This window comes from Carlito syrichta, unplaced genomic scaffold (assembly GCF_000164805.1).
Source record: "Carlito syrichta isolate Samal-C Ts95f unplaced genomic scaffold, Tarsius_syrichta-2.0.1 Scaffold302327, whole genome shotgun sequence".
Lineage (NCBI taxonomy): Eukaryota > Metazoa > Chordata > Mammalia > Primates > Tarsiidae > Carlito > Carlito syrichta.
In genome coordinates this window covers 15,540-36,579 of record NW_007246423.1, presented here as the reverse complement: position 1 = coordinate 36,579, position 21,040 = coordinate 15,540, and the positions used below count along the sequence as shown (strand labels likewise).

Genomic DNA, 21,040 nt, shown 5'->3' with positions numbered 1-21,040 from the left:
CCAGGTCGAGGCTGCGGTGGCCGGGAGCGGCCACTGTACTCCAGTCTGGGCGACCAAGTGAGACTCCAACAGTGGTCAAGGTGAAGGACAATGGGGGTAGCAATGGAGATGGAGGCCTCTGAGATATATGATGGGAGACCCCCCGCCCCACCACAAACCCAAATTATTTTTTGGAGGACAGGCTCCATGTAGTACAGGCTTCCCACTAGGTAAGTATTCTATGAACCCATGGGCATCAGTGTACCAGCTAGCATTGTTGAGAGAGGCTGCGTATGGCTTCAGGGAATTGTTTTTGGAGAGTCTTTCAACATGTTTGCCCATTTCATGATGGGTGATTTACAAGTGCTCTTGCCTATGCTGTGCTGAGTGTTCAGCAGTTTTTGCCCTACCTTTCTTTTTTTTTTTTGAGTTGGAGTCTCACTCTGTCGCCCAGACTGGAGTGCAGTGGCCGCTCCCAGCCACCGCAGCCTCGCCTGCTGGGCTCCAGCGATCCTTCCGCCTCAGCCTTCCGAGTAGCTGGAATTACAGGCATGCGCTACCACGCCCGGCTGATTTTTTGATTTATTGTAGAGATGAGGTCTCACTGCCCAGGCGGGTCTCGAACCCGCGGGCTCAGGCAATTCGCTCACCTCAACCTCCCAAAGGCACGGGATTACAGGCTGAGCCACCGAGCCCAGCTGCCCTACCTTTCTTATTCACTTTATCTTGCCCTGAGAAACTTTGTGTTTATTTTACTGATGAAAAAAGCTCTCAAAGAGAAACATTATGCCAATATAGAAGAGGTGAAAAAAAAAAAAGGCAGAAGCATTAAAAGGCATCAAAATCGACAAGTTCATAAACTGTTTTGAGCAGTGGAAAAGCATCTAGATAGGTGTATTGCATCAATACCTTGATGAAGTATTTGACTGAAGTTTAAACATGTAACATTCTTAAACTTGTAAGAATAAATACGATTTAAAAATAAATTCCAGGTTTATTTGAGCCCCTCCAGTTATTTTTGAAGGCAAAATGATATGGATATGGAATAGTGAGGGGAGAGAGAGGGAGAGAGGGAGAAGTCAGGGATAACTAAAGTTTTAGGCTTTAGCTATTGATTGAGATAAAGAAGACTTGGGGAGAACAGGTTTGGGAGGGTGGATAGTGGGAGGGAAGAATGAAAGCACCTCTTTGCTTATTAGATATTTATTGAGTGCCTTATGTGTGTCAGGCACACTTTTAAAAACAGGGGACATGGCAAAACAGACAGAACAGACAGAAATCTGCTTTCATAGAACTCGCATTCTCTTCAGGTGGAAAAACAGTGAAATAAGTTCAGCGTGGGTAATATAGCAAGACCCCGATCTCTTTTAAAAATTTGAGCAAATTAGTTAGACGTGGTGGCATGTACCTATAGTCTTAACTATTTGAGAAGCTGAGGTGGGAGGTTTGCTTGAGCCCAGGAGTTCAAGGCTGCAGTGAACTATGATTGCACCACTGCACTCCAGCCTGGGTGACAGAGCCAGACCCCATCTGCAAGAAGAAAGGAAGGAAGCAGGGAGGGAAGGAAGGAAGGAAATTAAATATATAGTATGTAGGCAATACTTGCTCCCAAGAAAAAAAATCAGGCAGGAAAGGAGACAGGAATGTTGGGAGAATTTATGTAAGGGAAGACCTTACTGAGTCACTGATCTGAGTAAGGACCTGAAGGAATGTAGGAGAACAAACTATGTGGATATGTAAGGAAGAGCATTTCAGGCAAAAGAAACAGCAAATGCAATAGCCAAGGAGCAGGGGCAGGCCTGGTTTGCTCAAGGAGCAGAGCGAACAAAATGGAGAAATAAGACATTAGATCAGAACGGTCTGGGTGGAGGAAGGAGAGCAGGTTCCAGTAGGCCTTGAAGAGCTATTGTGGTGGCTTTAACTTGTATCTTGAGGGTGCAGGAAGCCATCGGGAAGGTTTTCAGCAGAGAAGTGACCTAGTCTAACTTGTATTTTGAGACTATCGTCTGGCTGACATTTTTAGAATAGACTAAGAAGGGACAAGAGCAGAATTGGGGGCTCCCTGGGAGGCTTCAGTGATCATCCAGGCAGGAGATCGGGTGGTGTCAGTAGGAGCAGAAGGAGAGATGGCAGTGGGTGAGTTGACCCTAATGACCCTTTTTTAAAAAAACCATTTATTACTTTCCCAAATAGAAAAAAAAAAATGTTAGGAATCATGCCAGGTTTTTACTGGAGAACACTGTAGTATAATCAATGGAATTACAATTCTGTTCCTAAATTAAGACCAGCTCAAAGAACATCAATGTAAAGATTCTTAATCTTGACCTATGGGACTTCCCAGCCAATTTAGTGTGAAATATGCAACTTCTTTGTGGATAATGGTGAACTAATGAACTTTTTCTTTTCAGTTGTATGATGGGGATAGTGCCAATGCCAACTTGGCTGCAACATTCTGTGGTTCCACCATACCTGTTCCTTTTATCTCTTCTGGTAACTTCCTCACGGTTCAATTTGTCAGTGACTTAACTTTAGAAAGGGAAGGATTTAACGCTACATATACCATCGTGGACAGTGAGTAAATTGAAGCATTTGAATATATTACAAAATAGATGTGTGTTGATGCACTAAAATGAATACTAGGCTTATTATATCTAAACTTAATGTTAATTACTCAACTCAATGTTAATAACTATCTGAGCGCAATGTCAATTACTAAACACCATGTTGATTAATCTGTATTTAATCTGTGGTACAAATTTGACACAATCTTTAGTCAAGGACCTATACCTCCAATTCTTAATAACATGATAGAAATATAGCTAGCTCCTTTGGGTTGGGAAGGGAGGGAAGACAGCATTTTAAAGATTATGTGAGATGAAACGTGAGTAAAATGTCTTGTACTTTTTTTTCCCCTTCTCTCCTCAGTGCCTTGTGGTGGAACTTATAATGCAACTTGGACCCCACAAAATATTTCATTGTCCGGTTCATCAAACCCATTTTCTATCTGTACTTGGGTCATTGAAGCTCCCCCACATCAGCAGGTCAAGATCACTGTGTGGGCATTACAGCTGAGCTCTCAAGATTGTGCTCAGGATTACTTAGAGTTTCAGGACTCACCACAGGTAACAATTAGAGAACGCATGGCAGTTGTATTTTCACCAGAATTTTCAAAACACTTGAAGTGATGATTAAATAAATTATTAAATCATGATTAAATAAATTCTCAGTTACTTCCAGCTTAATGTGTTTTTCAGGTGTACACATAGCCCTCCATTCGGGCATGTTGAGAAACATGAACTAGGTCAGGAGCTCTCAAACTTTCATGTGCCTGAGAGTCATCTGGATGTCTCATTAAAAGTGCATACTCCTGGGCTTATCCTTAGAGTCTGATTTCCCCACATAGCACTCATTGCCTGAATTTTTGAGGAATATCTCTGCTGTTCCAGCGCCAACACTAGAACTCCATGGACCATGCTTTTGTAGTTATTGAGATCTGTATATAGGCTGAACTGAAAGGGTCAACACGGAACACAAGCGACTCAGTTAAGAGGCCATTTGGCCTCAGTCCAGCAGGCCTATTATATTCATGGTATGATAAGAGAGGAGAAAGAGAAAAACTATCTTGATTGAATTTTTAAAACGCTGAGACTGAATTTCCTATGAGATAAGATGTTGAGGAAAAAATTGGGCATAAAAGTGTGATGTGGACAGAAGGCTCAAAAATGTGGGCATTGCCACGATGCAGACAGAGAGTTGAGATTGTGACATTATCCAGGGAAAATCTGTAAAGGGGGAGGTCATGAACTGAGGAGGGATACTTGGGAGAACATCCAGGTGGTCTCTCTGCAGCTGGGAGCTACACCCCAGTTCATTCCAAGAATGTCATGTTCAAAGTCTTATGTCCTGGCAATAATAAGGAGTCCTGTCTACCATCCTTGGCATTTTCAGTGTCCTCCTTTTATAAATATGGGGTATCCTGGTTCTCTAGTGGTCTTGCTGGGGACAGAAGAGTCCAGTTCATCTGACTCCAATGTGGAGAGGTCTGAGAAATGCTGGGTGCTGAGTAGACACTGACCTTGTGAGTTTTGTGAAAAACATGGACACTGAGATAAATCCTTAGCTTCCAAGGTGGTCAAGATACTAGGTTGTCATCATTCCACTGGTAGTGGCTTTGAGGAAAAAAATTCTATTCCCCAAGGATACCCTCACTGGAAGGACTTAGAGTCAAGTGGAACAAGACCCTTTGGGTTAAAACTGTTTCAAATGACCATTCTTTCTTGAAGCTGAGGTGGTTGGTGTCAGGGTGGACCACCCAGCTAGGCACAAAAAATGCTACTTACAGGACACCAGGCAACTCTGGAACATAACAGCAGGTGAGCTGGCCTCAAATAAGACCCAGCACTTGTCATGCCTGAAGGATGTTCTCAATTGAATGAGTAAAGGAAAGAATAAAGAGTTTCAGTCCAGGTAGGTAGGAAGAAAACACAGCAAATTGACTAACGAGCTGGGAGAAGCTGGAATTCTCAAGGCGGCCAAGATCAAAAAGAAAAGCCTAGTTGGAAGACCTGGAAAGGATTAGGTGGTGGGACCGTTACAGAGGGGTGAGGCAGAGAGCTGACATTGAAGTAGGCACCCACAGAGGGGAGAGATGAAAGTCACAGGTTACAAAGAGTACAAAGTTGGGATGTTTCATGACTTGTCTGTAAAATTGCTGAAACCTCATTCAAGACGGACCCTGAACACGAATACTATAAGAAAGGGATTGGCAGTAACGGAACACTGCTGGGGGAAGGGGGTGGCGGTGAGTCACATAACATCAATTAGAGTACATGATCTCAAACCAGGCGAAGTGGGAACCACAGGGAGGCCCAAACTTTCCCTGTATGATGATCATTTATCTACCTAATCCTGAATTGTACCCTGCAGTAAAATAAAATCACTGCAGCCTCCAAGGATTCAGTAAGGAAACGAGGTTCAGAAAATTACTAAGAGCTATAAGACACCACAAGTGTTTATAAACGAAGGGAACTAACCAAGAAGAACATAAGTAAGGATGAAGAGAAGGAACAAAGGGTATCTTTGGCCAGATGAAGAGACCCTCAAAGGAGAACTAGCTTTGAGGTGAGGATGAAGGCTGCAGCAAGGAACGTGGAGAAAGCTTCCCATGCCCCAGCCTCCCCCACCAATGAACGATGAAGCCTGTGAAAAGAATGACCTCCACCAGGAGACTACTGGAGACCCAGGTTTTGCTAAGACCATTACAAAGTGGAAAGACTCGGGATATATGCAGGGGGTGGTTAGCAATGCAACTAAAGTTCATTGGCTGCAACAGACGAAGCTAGGAAAGGACCAATGGCAGGAGGCAGGGGGGAGGAGGGACTGGAAAGACCAGTTCAGGAGTGCTTGCAAGAAGCAACGGGGCGCGGCCTTTCAGTAGGTGTCCAAGAGCTGCAGGTGTTAGAGGCATACCTGTGACTGAGAAGGAGCAGATATCTGGACTGTAGTTCAAGTTGCTTTCGTTTGTTTTAGCGTTTTGTGGATTTTTTGTGTTTTTTTTTGAGTTGGAGTCTCTGTCGCCCAGACTGGAGTGCAGTGGCCGCTCCTGGTCACTGCAGCCTCGACCTGCTGGGCTCCGGTGATCCTTCCACCTCAGCCTTCCGAGTAGCCAGAATTACAGGCGTGCGCTACCACACCAGGCTAATTTTTTAAAATTTATTGTAGAGATGAGGTCTCGCTGCCCAGGCGGGTCTCGAACCCGCGGGCTCTGGCAATCCACTCACCTCAGCCTCCCAAAGGCGTGGGATTACAGGCTGAGCCACCGAGCCCGGCCGTTTTGTGTTTTTTTGAGTTGGGGTCTCCACTCTGTCACCCAGGCTGGAGTGCAGTGACATAACCACAGCTCACTGCAACCTTGATCTCTTGGGCTCAGGTGATCCTTCCACCTCAGGCTACCCAGTGGCTGGGCCTATAGGCATGTGCCACCACGCCTGGCTAATTTTTTATTTTTTGTAGAGATGAGGTCTTGCTATGTTTCCTAGGCTAGTCTCGAACGCCTGTCCTCAAGCAATCTTCCTGCCTCACCTCCCAAGGTGCTGGGATTACAGGCGTGAGTCACCACACTCGGCTTACAAGTTGTTTTTATACAAGAACTGATACAGGTTTGACTGAATTTACCCCATGCATTTGAGAGATGATGGGAGCCGCCTAAGCGGTACAAAGAACAGGGACCTCATTACAGGTACCAGCTGTCTTGGAGGATGCACAGTCACTCTGGTTAGATTAGCCAAGGGGCAGCACGGGCTAGATCAGGGTGGTGGTGTTGGGTTAGGCTTATGGAATTCAGGATGATGGAAAAAGTCCCAGCAGGAGAATTGCAGTGAGCACGAACAGCCTTGTGCTCAGCTCAACAACACAGCCCTCTGTCGTGAGGCCGTATGAGAGCAGAGGGGTCCTGTTTTCAGCAGGGAAGTGATTGTGGTTTCAGCAGAAATTTTGCCTCCCCTCATCCCGCCCCTCTGGAAAAGTGGGACGTGTGTCAATTCCAAGGTCAAGGTGAGTCTTGAGGGAGGGCGCTTCAAGCACTAGACCTAGTTTCCCTGGCTGAATATTTAAGCCAGACTTTTATATGCAGTTTAATTCGTTTCTGCTGTTGCCTGTTCTCTTCTGAAACTACATCTAACGTGACTTGGTTTCCATTTCATTTCAGAGTCATGGAAATCCTGGAATTCAGTTCTGTGGCCGAAACACGTCAGCTGTGCCAGCGTTTTATTCTTCGATGAGTACTGCAATGGTTATATTCAAATCTGGAGTTTTAAGCAGAAACTCTAGAATAAATTTTACCTATCAGATTGCAGGTGAGTCCTGAAACTTCACCTTTGATTCAAACAAACTGCTATCATTACAATTATTGATGGAGTCGACCCCTGTTAGTCAATTAGGGTTTGTTCAAGAAAATCACACCCAGCTGAGGTAAAGCTCTTAACTACCCAGGCCCAGTTTAGCAAATTGCTGAAGCTGGTTTCTGAAGAGGTAAAGATAATCTAATACTAAGTAAAATGCTTAGAATACTAGCAAGTATGAGGGGAGACCCCCTCAAAAAAATGGAATTTATTTATAAAAAATTATGTATTTATTCTTACATGTTTAAACTTCAGTTACCTTCAGAGTACTCTCTGTCCGATGAAATACACCTACGGAGAGGCTTTTTCCGTTGCTGAAGCCAGTTTTTGAACCCTCCATTCTGATGCCTTTTGGTGCTTTTGCTTTTTTATCCACCTCTTCCATGTTGGCAAAACATTTCCCTTTGAGGACTTTTTTCTCAGGGGAAAAAAAAAGTCGCTCGGGGTGAGAGGGCAGGTACACTTGTAAATCATCCATCAGAAAATGAGCAAGCACACTGAAAGAATCTCAAAAAAAAAAAAAAAAAAAAACAACTCACTGAACCTGACTGAAGCCTCTCACGACAACGCTAACTGGTACACTGATGCCCATGGGTCCCTAGAACATTTACCTATCAAGGGAAGCCTGTATTACAAGGAGTTCACCCTCCAAAAAATAATTCTGGTCTTCTGGGTTCCCCCTCATACTTCAAAATCTGTGTAGTTAAATTAAAAATATACCAGTTATTTTATGAATCATGCACTTGACCACATTTAGGAATCTATATATGTCTATATGTCTCTATATATGAGTATATGTTTACAAAAGCTTTATGAAAATCTCACTTCCATATTATGCTATTTATCCACTTAAAGTTTTTATTTCAGTAGTTTTTAGGATATTCACAAAATTAGGACTCAAGATATCTTAGAAAATTGTTTTGTAAAAACCAAGAAGTCTTGAAAGGGTTTCCAGATTCCTATAACTGAGAAGTTTAATTTCAGAACACTTTATTTAATCTTTACTTTGAACTTGATTAAAATTAAAGCTGCCTTTGATTAAAACATATAAAAATACTTTTGTTGTTTTTTTACCCCAAAATGGTAAAAACAACACTTTGCCAGTTCTATCAGAACAAATAACTCACCAAAGAATTTAAAGGGAAATCGTCATGCAAAACTCTGTGTTGGAGATAGAGCCTTTAAGTCTAAAAGAGTCTAAACACCAGCCACCTCCGCCTCAATGTGGTCAGAAAAGTTGAAAGGGTGCTAGAATATTCATCTTCAAAGGAGCACACTCTTCTGTCATAGCTCACACGGGAGTGTTTCATGTCAACAAGTTCCTGCAATGCACAATTGCTCAATGTGCAATTCACTACACTTCTCAGGGTCTCAGTTACCTCAAAGGTAAACAAAGAGGCTGGATTGTTTTTTTAATCTGAAATTTGTTCAAATCTAATAATCTTTTTGAATGATTTCTATCAAGTTGAAAACGCACTAAATATTTGGATGCATGCACTAATTATGAATTTTTCTCTAAGATTGCAACAGAGAATATAAGAAGGCATTTGGCAATTTGAAGAGCCCCGGATGGCCAGATAATTACAACAATAACATGGATTGCAACGTTACTCTCACAGCTCCGCAGAACTATACGATTTCCCTCTTTTTTCATTCATTTGGCATCGAGAACTCAAGTGAATGTAGACATGATTTCCTGGAGGTAATGTGTATTTGAATATCATTTAAATGAATTATTTAATAGTCGATGGATCATTTAATATCTCCCACTTTTTTCTCTTGTGCCACTAATCCTATGTGACCTTATTCATTTCATTGATTTATTCACTGTCCTTTCATTCTCTCAACATGTACCAAGCACCAGTCCAGACACTGGAAATACCAATAGGGACAGCCAATTATAAAACAGTGTGGTGAGGACTGAATCCAGCACGGTTAGGGTCCCGTGACTCAGTCTGGGAACAAGCCCTCTTTAAGAGGGTAATATGTGAGTTGGGACCTGGGATCTGGAAGGACCAGAGGGAGGTTCAAGTACAGGATGCTGATTTTGGAGGTGGATGATCGCTCTGACTTGGGGAAATGTGTTTGTTTAAAGATAAAAGTGAAACAGAATGATACTAAATAATTTGTCTACTAAGATTTAGACTTAATGCCAGGCTCCGTGGCTCAGCCTGTAATCCCAGCACTTTGGGAGGTCAAGCACTTTGGGATTGCCTGAGCCCGTGGGTTTGAGACCAGCCTGGGCAACTTGGCAAGACCTCATCTCTACAATAAATAAATAAACAAATTAGCTGGGCGTGGTAGTGTGTGCCTGTAGTTCCAGCTACTTGGAAGGCTGATGGGGAAGGATCACCGGAGCCCAGCAGGTCAACACTGGGGTGGCCATGAGTGTGCCACTGCACTCTATTCCGGGCCAACAGAAGGAGACTCTAACTAAAAAAAAAAAAAGGATTTCGAGTAAGTGTTCTGCCGTTCCTTCACCACCACAACTCAAGAGCTCTAATTTGAACAAAGAACCAGCTTTGTGATTTGCCCATTCTCCTCCCACCCTCAAGACACACTGAGAGAGAAGCCCCCCTTGTACCTGGAGTGGGCAGAGCCATGCCCCTCGTGGGCTTGCCCCTTTGGGGTTCTCCAGTACTCCCAAAATAGCACCTTCTGGGTCCTTTCTGCTCTAGATAACCTGCGTTATCTAGGTAAGAAGGAATATGAACATCACCATTCATAGAAAGGAGATATTCTGATCAAGCCTCCAACTGACGCAGACCCAATGCATGGCACCTGTGTTTTGCCAGAAAAACCTCAGCGCTCACAGGGATGTGTCCTCTGCAAGTTGTTACAAATCTATTCATTCTTCGGAAAGAAACTGAGGTGGTACACAAGACTTAAGAACATACAGATGCTGAATTTCTCTGTGAATGGAATTTAAATCTAAGTCTTACTAAGGCTCTCTAGCTTGGCTTTGTTTCACATACACGAAGGTCTCCGGTAAGGTTTCCAAAAAGTTTGATTGCTTCTGTACTCCAGAAATGGAGTTTTATTTGTTTCCATTTTTTCCTCACTGCCTCTTTGATCAGGTCTTTATTCTAAGTATGCTGTCCAGAATGATTTGACCTTCTGAGTCTAGAGGATTGCTTAAGGCCAGGAGTTCAAGACCAGCCTAGGCAACACAGCAAGACCTTGTCTCTACAAAAAGACCAGAAAACTATCTGGGCATGGTGGCACGCACCTGTAGTCCCAGCTACTAGAGAGGCTGAGGTGGAAGGATTGCTTGAGCCCAGGAGGTCAAGGCTGCGGCCAGCTGCCACTGCACTCCAACCTGGGTGACAGAGTAAAATCAAGAATAAACAGATGTAAGAGTTTCTGCAGCAGGTGTCTTTTCTTCTGTGGCAGGATGCTTTCCTGCCCTTTTTCAGCTGCTAATTTCTTGGTAGCTACAGTCTTTGTTCCCACCAAAGGCTTCTTCTGCTTCTTTTTTGTTTGTTTTGAGTAGGAGTCTTACTCCTTCACCCAGACTGGAATGCAGTGGCACACTCATAGCCACCCCATCATTGACCTGCTGGGCTCTGGAGATCCTTCTGTCTCAGCCTTCCAAGTAGCTGGAACTATAGGCATATGCTACCATGCCTGGCTAATTTTTGATTTATTGTAGAGACGAGGTCTAGCCAAGTTGTCCAGGCTGGTCTCGAACCCGCAGGCTCAGGCAATCCTCTTGCCTTGGCCTCCCAAAGTGCTGGGATTACAGGCTTGAGCCACCATGCCCGGACTTCTTCCGCTTCTTAACACCCACAGCCTTCTTTCTTTTCCCACCTGCAACCCTCTTCTCATCTGATTTGGCTTCCAGGGCTGCTGCTGCCTTGTGTACCCAGTTGGTGATTCTTGACCTGGCAGGAAATGGTGTTCTGGCCTCCTTTGCATATGGATGCCACTTCGACATGATTCCTGATAGTGCAGTTTTATTATCCTGGAAAGCTCTCCCATAGGAAATTAATCTAAATCCTCTACTAATCAACATATGGTACAAAAAATAACACCCAGGAGGAGCTCATGCCTTTTATAAAAAATAATTGCCATGACAGGCTGGACATAGTGGCTCACACCTGTAATCCCAGTACTTTCGGAGACCACTTTCAGTGGCGATGGCTTGAGCCTGGAAGTTTGAGGCCAGCCTAAGCAACACAGCAAGTCCTCATTGCTACAAAAAAATAAAAAATAAAAAGCTAGCTGGGTGTGATGGTGCATGCCTGTAGCCCCAGATACTGAGGAGGCTGAGGCAGAAGTATCACCTGATTCTAGGAGGTCAAGGCGGCAGTGATCATGCCACTGCACTCTACCCTGGGTGACAGAGTGAGACCCTGACTCAAAAACAAAAAAGGAAAAAAGAAATGGAATAACAGAAAATGAAAATGAAAGGAAATGTGTATAACAGGAAGGAAATGAAGAGAAAAACAGTATTGTTTGTGACAGCCAGGTTATTAAACCTGGATCCAAGTTGCTCCCCACCATGGAAATCCAGATACATGGAGTGTAAACCAGAAACTAGAGAGAGGTGGATACATGGAGAAAGGATAGGGTGCAATGACTCTTAACAAATCTCCAGCTGAGAGGGCCGTTATTGAGCAGAGGTAGCATTTGCCATTTGCCTGCTGGATGCTGAGAAGGAAATTCTCCTCCTCACTGACCTTCTTTACGCAATATAATAGACCTGAAACTTCCTGTCCAATAGTAAAGAGAGGAAACCACTGCTCAGGCCTGTAAAGTGTGGCTGCGTCTGGCTTTCGGTGGGAAGGTCCTTGGGTACAGGTTATTGGCAGCTGTGCCAGGAAGCCTCAGCATTCCTTTCATTTAACTGCAATGGGAACGGAAATTCCAGATTGAGGATTCTGATTGCATTACTAACAGGTAAAGGCCAAGGTCTAGACCACACTTGTAATCCTCAGCATTTCAAAAGAGGACCCAGAGGAGCCGTGGGTTGTGGCTTATACCTGTAATCCTAGCACTTTGGGAGGCTGAGGCAGAAGGATCTCTGAACCCAGGAGTCTAGGACCAGCCTGAGCTACATAGTGATACCTCATCTCTACAAAAACAAAAAAATTAGCCGGGTATGGTGGTGCACACCTGTAGTCCCATCTACAGGAAACTGAGATGGGAGGATTGCTTGAGCCCAGGAAGTTGAGACTGGTGAGCTATGCTCGTGCCACTGTACTCCAGCCTGAGCAATAGAGTGAGACCCCAACTCAAAACCCAACCAACCCAAACAAAAAGAAGGCCCAGTGGGGAAAAGACCCAAACTCAAGAGTATGATGGTGGCAGGTCTTAAACATGGCAGCCTTCTGATCTACTGGTAAATAACCAGTTACTCTATCTATGGCAGGGCCATTTTGAACATTTAGCAGAATAATCCCAAAAAGACTTCATTCTCTCCCATTGGCTACAACATAGACCTAGAAGGAAATCTCCCGATCAACACAGTCCAGTAGAACTCTGAACAAACTCTGCGACTTAAAACAACCGGATCCATCACATTTTAAACTATGGCATCATAAAGGAAATGGAGAAACAGCAGAGACTTGGAATACATAGGTCAATAAAGGCAGTGCTTGTTCATGTCGGGCTGCTTCCTGCTACACATTACCTGTGTAACTTTTCCTTAGGAAGTGTCAACAATCCTGCAGGGAGTGTTGCTGGTTGTGAACACACAGGAGGAGCCAGGCTGGCGGACAGGGAGGGGCTGAGGTCTCAGTGTGTGCCCCTTCCCCTGACAGGCGACTCGCTTCCTGTTTTCATGTGTGTCTACTTCAGGCTGTAAGCTGGAACAAAAAAGCGACATGGCTTCAGAATGGGTTTTTAAAATACACTTAAGCCCCAGCCTGCCAGGCCTAGGAGGAAATAAATGTACCCCAGTTAAAAAAAATAAAATAAAATAAAATAAAATAAAATACATTTAACACCAGTCAGAAACTGCACAGATCTACGGAATTGTGTTCTTTTCCCATATAGAAATTCCTTTTTTTCTGAGGTTGATTATACTTTGCACAATGTATTATTTTCGTAGGCCCTTTACAGCCAAGTAATTCTCAATGGGAAATACACACACACACACACACACACACACACACACACTACAATGAATGAAGTATAATTGTTGACGGTAATCAGAGGTGGCAACATTACACCCCATCCCAACCGTCTAAAAATTTACATTTTTCAAAATGTTTCCCTGAAGTTAAGGCTGTAGGATCAGTGTATACAAACAGTGCCCTGGTGTTTTAAGTACTGGAGGTTGACAGATGTTTCTGAATGCAAATGCAAATGGTTTTTGATTTGTAGATGGAACATTTTTCCCCTTTGCAAGTGAAGGTGGCTTCTGTGTGTATTTTCAGAAAACCCTTCTGTTCAGGGAAAAACTTCCTAGAGCTATGTTTTCCCCTCTGCACACACATCAACACAGCAATCATCAATATAGAAGAAGACTTCTGTGACCAAACGTGGGGGTTTTCCCCACATGCCAAGCCTCAGACAGTAGCAGGGTGTCCTCCAATTCAGTTTCGACTCTATCTACCTAAAGTATCAGATTCCCCTGCGCCCTCTAGACATCAGTCGCAAGTCCAGGCCTCTGGAACTCCTGACATACTGCTTTCAAGTTGGGGTTCCCACAATCCCCCACTTTGGGTTTGATTAATTTGCTGGAGTGGCTCACAGAACTCAGGGAAACAAGTTTATTGGTTTAGTATAAAGGATATTACAAGGCATACAGATGAAGAGATACATAGGGTGTGGGTTAGGGGAAGAGGCATGGAGTTTTTATGCCCTCCCAGGGCACCGCCTTCCAGGAACTGGAAACTATCTGGAAACTCCCAACCCCTGTCCTCTTTGGTTTTTATGGAGGCTTCATTATATAGGGCTGATTGACAACCATGTAGAAATGTGATTGGACAAAAAGGGTCCACTCTCATACTAATAGACAGAGTGGGGCCCAATTAGGTCTGTCCAGATTTTTCTTGGCCTCTTCTTTCTCCAGAGTTTGGGGCAGGACCCTTTCTGGAATGAGGGTCTTTTGACCTACAATCATATTAGAGCCCTGCCTTGGACAGGTAAGAGGAGGACAGAAGGTCAGAGGGATTCTGTTTCCTGAGGCCTAAAGTGCCCCAACATTATAACAAAAGACTACAAGTGCTGTGGGAGTTATAAGCCAGGGACCATAGATGGAAACCAACATATGTGTATGTCCTAACACCACATCTTCATTCTTTTTTTTTTTTTTTTTTTTGAGTTGGAGTCTCACTCTGTCACCCAGACTGGAGTGCAGTGGCCGCTCCCGGCCACCGCAGCCTCGACCTGCTGGGCTCTGGTGATCCTTCCGCCTCAGCCTTCCAAGTAGCCAGAATTACAGGCATACGCTACCACGCCCGGCTGATTTTTTGGTTTATTGTAGAGATGAGGTCTCGTTGCCCAGGCGGGTCTCGAACCCACGGGCTCAGGTAATCCACTCACCTCAGCCTCCCAAAGGCGCGGGATTACAGGCTGAGCCACTGAGACCGGCCACACCTTCATTCTTAAGTGTGGAAAAAGACAAAGCTTTTGTGAAAAAGGTTGTCATTCAAATTGTCTCATATTTTAATGTATAGACATGATACATTGGAGAAAAAACACGTAAGTTTAATAATGAATGACTTTCTCTTAAAGGTAAGAAATGGAAGTAGCAGCGATTCACCGTTACTTGGCAAGTACTGTGGAGCTCTGCTACCAAATCCTGTCTTCTCTCAACACAATGAACTGTACCTGCGGTTTCAGAGTGACAGTGCCATCTCCAGTCGTGGATATGAGATCATCTGGACCTCGTCACCCTCTGGTAAAACATTTGCACTTTGTAAGAAAAAGCAACATAGATGAGAAAGACATAAGGGGTTTAATAGAAAAAGATAGTGAAGTGGTCTTATCTTTTTAGCTATCTGTGTACCCGGTCAAGATTACAGAGTTGCCCAAAATGCCCCTCTAGGCTGTAGTGGAAGTGGGACTAAATTCCCAGTCCAGGGACTTTGTAATTATGCCAGATGGTTTCTTCCTATCTAGCCAGATATCTGGATCCCCACAGATAGCTGTCTAAATCATGATAGCTTTTATATACAAATTAACACATTCAACAGACTAACACTGCCTTAGGAAAAACACCCAAGCAGTCTTTTTCTCTCTGCTCTCACACCGCAATCATCAACCTGCCACCAAGCACAGGATACCAGCTGGGTGTCCTCTAATCTAATTTAGACACTTATTTGCCTGAAGACAATGTCAGATCCCAATGAAGATGAGCGCTCAGTCTTCAAGACTCCCTCCCCCCTCCCCCCCACCCCCCACAACCCCTAGTCACCAATCTCAAGTCCTGGACTCCAGAACTTCTGATTGACTGGCTTCAGGTTGGGGTTCCCATGACCCCCCTCTTTTGGTTTGATTAATTTACTGGAGTGGCTCACATAACTCAGGGAAACGTGTTTGCTGGTATTGTTGCAAGGGACACAAATATAGGGAAGGGTGCAAAGCTTCCAAGCCCTCACGGGAACCTCCCTGTGATCAGCTGTCAGGAAGGTCCCGATCTAGTGCTCTGGGGTTTTTAAAGGAAACTTTATGATGTCAGCATTCCCACCCTCAGTGTATAGGGCAGGGCCCTCTATGGGGAGGGTCTTAAGACCCTCATCAGTGGGTAAGGAAGATCAGAGTCCTGCCTGGAGCAGGTGAAAAGGGAGCAGGAGAAGGTGGGAGAGATTCTGATCCTGAAGTCTGCCCCTCAGGCCAAATCCACTGACATTGTAACAAAAGACTGTAACAAGGGTTAGAGAGTTCTGAGCCAGGAGCATGGACAGAAACCGATATCTACAGCATAATACGTCAAACACCAACATTTAAAGTGACTGTAAGTATGTCAGTTATTAGCCTGGTAAGGTCACTTTTACAATAAAGTGCTTCCTGCCACGACCTACATTAACACACTCTCTTCTGGTTCAGCCCTAAATTTTACTTTTAATTTTACCTTAACCATATCATTATCATCAACTCAGGGCATACTGAGCTCTCTACACCATCCCAAGCACACAGACAACAACTTGACTCTATCCTACAGTGACTGTACCAGAGTCTGTGTTTTTCTTTTTTCTTTTTTGGAGGGGAGTCAGGGTCTCACTGTGTCCTGCAGGTTGGAGTGCAGTGGCACAATCACAGCTCACCACAGCCTTGACCTCACCAGCTCAGGTGATTCTTTTGCCTCAGCCTCCCAAGTAGACTGGGACTACATGTCCATACCCCCATGCCCAGTCGGTTTTTTTTTTTTTTTTAAAGAAACAAAGTTTCACTATATTGTTCAGGCTAGTCTTGAACACCTGGACTCGATTATTGATTCTCTAGCCTCAGCCTCCCAAAGTGCTGGGATTACCGGCGTGAAACACCATGCCCAGCCTTTTTTCCACTCTGCTCTCAGTTCACAATTTTCATAGAACAATCCTGAGGGAAATCGTCCCTAGGTCATGATATGTGGGAAAGGAATATGTGTTGGGGACAGGGGAAGGGGGAAGTGACGAGGGGAGGGATATAGCAAAATCTCGGTACTTTAAGAAAATAACCAGTCTTACTGTCTCCCATGTATACTAAAGTCAACAGGATGGTTTATACCTTGTGGAATGAAACTTCCTGTCATAAGGAAGGACACAATTACGACCTTTGCAGCAACTTTGATGGACTAAGAGTCTATAATACTGAGTGATCTATCACAGAAACGAAGAACTGAGTACCACACGTTCTCATTCATAAGCAGACCTTGAACAATTATCACAATGCTATAAGAAAGGGATTGGCAGTTAGTGGGAAACTGCCAGGGAAGAGGGGGTACCTGCATAATGAGCATTTGTATACCTAACCCTGAATTATACCCCACATCTTTAAAATGAAAAATTAAAAAAAAAAAAATTTCCTGCCTTTCTTCCTTGCAGGCTGTGGTGGGACTCTTCATGGGGACAGAGGCACATTCACCAGCCCTGGCTACCCAGGCACGTACCCAAACAACACTCACTGCGAGTGGAACCTCACTGCTTCTGCTGGAAGATTTGTCACCATCAGCTTTTACTTCATCAGCATCGATGACCCAGGAGACTGTGTCCAGAACTATCTCATCCTTTATGATGGCCCCAATGCCAACGCCCCATCCTTGGGCCCATACTGTGGAGCAGTGAGTAAAACAAACATTTTTCGTTTCCCACTTGTTATTCTTAGACAATGAAAGTAACTGAGTATAGACTTTCAAAGGTAGATGCCTGCAAATAACAAAGTGCAAACCTTTTACAGTCTTAGTGTGGATTTTCTGACTTTCCTTTCTATTTTGTGAGCATGAGTGCCATCTGGTGGGCATTGCATTAACTTACTTTTTTATTTTTGACAGGGTCTTACTCTGTCACCCAGGCTGGAGTACAGTGGCGGGATCATAGCTCACTGTTAACTTCGAACCCCTGAGCTCAAGCGACACTCCTGAAATTACTAATAATTGTTGCCAAAGTCAACTCTGCATTAGAATCACCTAGGGAGTGACTTATCATTACAGACTTCCGGTTCTCACCCAAACCTACTAAATCGTAATTTTTCAGGGAGTTGTTTTTAAAAACTCCCTTTGTGATTTCAATAAACCACCCAGTGTTAAATATCCATGTTTACTCCTGCATAAATAGAACTAGAAAATGTGGACACCTGGCTCCATTTCTTCTACTTCTTGCTGAAAATTGTGGGAATTCTTTGAAGGAATGGTGACTGGTATGATTGCTTTTGTAAAGCTCTAACGAAATAGATCTTCCCTAAACATTGACTTTGAATCTGACATTGACTCAGAATTGCAGGCATCTGCGCTTCCTACTCTCTCATTTTATGTGAAAGTAGATACTGTCAGGAACAGAAGTATGGTGGTTGGTGAGAGAGTATTTGTTTCTAATTGTTCTGTTCTTTACTCAAGTTTTCTAACCAAACCGACCAGAGAATTAGATCAGTTGGAAATCCAGAGTTTTAAAAATATAACATTATTTATAAAAATCAATAAATGTTGTTTTTAGAAACATCAGCAAATAGACGAATTTTCCTAACTCTGAGAATTCTCCTATATAGTCTTCCCAACACCTTTCTTTGACTATATTTGCAAATGCATGTATATTTTATACTGTTTGTTTTTTCTACTTACCAATATGTCACAAACATCATATTCTACACTGGTGCATCATATTGAATTGTTGGATGGCATTCCACTGCATGGGTGCAGCCGAATTTATTTCACAAAGCCCCTCTGGGCAAAAGTTTAGGTCTCTCCAAATTTCCACTACTACAGACAACACTCTGATAAGCTTTTTTGGTAGCTTTCTGTTCATACACAGAGTGACATTTTGGGGGAGAAGTGTTGATCACAGGACCAGTAGACGTTGCATCACTGGTATGCATGGGAAACCTGCAGGAAGAGAGACCTGAGAAAACATGCCACACATCAGATTTAGAAGCTGACTAGGTCTAAGGCATTTCATTGAAATTCATAAACATTTCAGAAGGGAGGAAAAGAGATAATTTTAATGATAGCATTACTTTATATTTGTATGGCTTTTATGTGTTTGTGGTTTTCAGTGACTTTCAAATCTACAACTCCATTTGATCCACACAGTGACAATCCTGTGAGGTGGAAAGAAGTATATCCTGGACTTTGCAGACAAAGGCAAACTGAGGCACTGAGAAAAGTGACTGTCATTTAAACCAATGCCACATTAAATGAAGCCTATAACTAGATGCATCAGTTTTTTCGAGCTGTTGATGTTCACAGTATTTTCCCAGTTTTACATTTTCTTTTATGACTATGGATATAATTTAATGGGTAATTTTTTTGTTTCTTAAAGGTACTACTGCTTTCTTTAACATTTCATAAATGTCAAACATAAATGGCCAGGTACCCACACCTGCAGCCCCAGCACTTTGGGATGCTGAGGCGGGAGGATTGCTTAAGCCCAGATGTTTGAGACCAGCCTGGGCAACAAAGTGAGACCCTGTCTCTACAAAAAATAAAAAAATAAAAATAGCCGAGTGTGGTGGTGCATGCCGGAAGCCTCAGCTACTCAATGGGCAGAGGCAGAAAGATCTCCTGAGTCCATTTGGTCAAGGCTGCGGTGAGCTGTGATCGTGCCACTGCACTCCAGCCTGTGTGATAGAGTGAGACTCTAACTTCCCCCCAAAACAAAAACAAAACAAAACATAAATATAAATTACAAAACGCAAAACATAAGTATAAAACATAAAGTTTGTTTACATACTGATTAGTAGCAGAAGTTGCTCCTTATTTTGCTAATAAAAATACAAACCATCCCATGATTTGGAGATATTTTATGTTATGACAAAATAAATGTCAGTGTCCATGGGGTAGTCTTGTATCACAGCCATGGAATCTGGACATCTAGAAAATGAAAGAATAACAGGAAAAACAAGGGGAATCAGAAGAGTTTAAAACTTCTATTATGTCCATACTAGTTTGTCAACATAGAATAAGAAGTCAAAATTTGGGAGCTAATTGAAATGAAAATAAAAAGTGGATGTGCCTGAGAATAAAAAAATTGAATACACCTTGATATATCTCTTAGGAAAAAAATTCTCTCTCCTGTATGTACTTTAATAATCAACTGTCTTGGAAATAAGTCTGTCTTGATGACTCTTGGATAGACTGAGGCGGGAAAGCCTGACGATATAAGCTACCTGTGAGTAGGGCTTCCTTCTGTTTTGTTCACTTTTTAAAAAATATCCCTAGTGCTAAGAACAATACATGCAGCATGGCAGTACCTTGGTAAATGTTTGCCAAATGAATGAATAGAAAATGAGAGAAAACTGAGACTCATCCATTCTCTCCACACATACAAACATACATGGTTTCACAGAAAGATAAGAAAGTAAAATCCAAGAAGGTTTTATCATTTTAGTTAGAAATATGTTCTTTCGGAAAAATTTAATTTTCAGTACAAACTTGAATAAGTTCAAATTTGTTGTTGTTTGAGTTGAGGTCTCTTTCTGCCACCCGACTGGAGTACAGTGGTACAATCATGGCTCGCCCCAGCCTTCAATTCCTGGGCTTAGGCAATCCTACTGCCTCAGCCTCCTGAGTAGCTGGGACTATAAGTGTGCTCCTCCACGTGACTAATTTGTTCACTTCTCGTAGAGGTGAGGTTTCGCCTAGGCTGGCTATTTGTTCACTTCTCGTAGAGGTGAAGTTTCGCCTAGGCTGGTCTTGAACAGTCCTCCCATTGCTCAAGCAGTCCTCCCACCTCAGCCTCCCAAAATGCTGGAATTACAGGCATGAGCTATGGCACTTGGCTTCAGATTTTTTGGGTATCAGTTTTAGTGAGATATAATTCACACACTATCTGATTCACCTGCTTAAAGTGTACAATTCAGTGGGTTTTAGTAGATTCACAGAGTTGTGTACTCATCATCACCACAGTCAATTTTAGGACATTTTCACTACTCCAGGAAGAAGCCCTGCACCCATGAGTAGTCACTCCCCACTTCCCCTCAACTCCCCAAGCCCAGCAATATTACTTTGTAAAGTGTCTGCAGTCATTCTTTACAAGGTTCCTTGTAGAAATACATGCATGTTCACTGTAAATTCTATAAAGCTTCTTCACACAGTACTATTTTACTAGGCTAACATTTCTAGAAAAATGTGCAAATCCGTGAAAATGATAATTTGTTACTTTTTTTTCAATTTTAGGACACTAGCATAGCTCCTTTTGTGGCATCCTCAAATCGGGTCTTCATAAAATTTCACGCTGATTATGCAGCGCGCCCGTCCGCATTCCAGCTAATGTGGACCAGCTGAATGGCTAATGTGCTGCATTCTCTCAGCACTCTGACTCTGCATCACTCTGGACAGGACTCCACCATCTGTATTCATGACCCCTGCCTGCACTACCAAGAAGAAGCTGAACTTTTATGCACCAATGCAAGTATGGAATAAATATGTGTACATAGTTATGAAAGTAGAATATAGCTTCTTTAGTCTTGATTGTGTGTTTCATTCCTCTAATATTTTAAACTGGAATTTAAAAAAGCTTTTAAAGAGTTGGAAATAATTATGGCATATGTGATGTACATATTTAAATAGTTAATGATAA

General features: G+C 43.1%; 1 protein-coding gene across 1 annotated transcript in view; it reads left to right on the top strand.

The window, feature by feature from the left end:
* The window catches only part of CUBN (cubilin), a 313,379-nt gene extending 292,634 nt beyond the window's left edge, over positions 1-20,745 (top strand). Inside the window, exons 61-67 of the mRNA XM_008056348.2 lie at positions 2,388-2,550; positions 2,905-3,101; positions 6,686-6,833; positions 8,399-8,580; positions 14,565-14,730; positions 16,856-17,091; positions 20,638-20,745. Coding sequence (XP_008054539.1) covers positions 2,388-2,550; positions 2,905-3,101; positions 6,686-6,833; positions 8,399-8,580; positions 14,565-14,730; positions 16,856-17,091; positions 20,638-20,745 — 1,200 coding nt within the window. The remainder of the gene's footprint in view (positions 1-2,387; positions 2,551-2,904; positions 3,102-6,685; positions 6,834-8,398; positions 8,581-14,564; positions 14,731-16,855; positions 17,092-20,637) is intronic.
* The last annotated feature ends 295 nt before the right edge of the window (positions 20,746-21,040 follow it).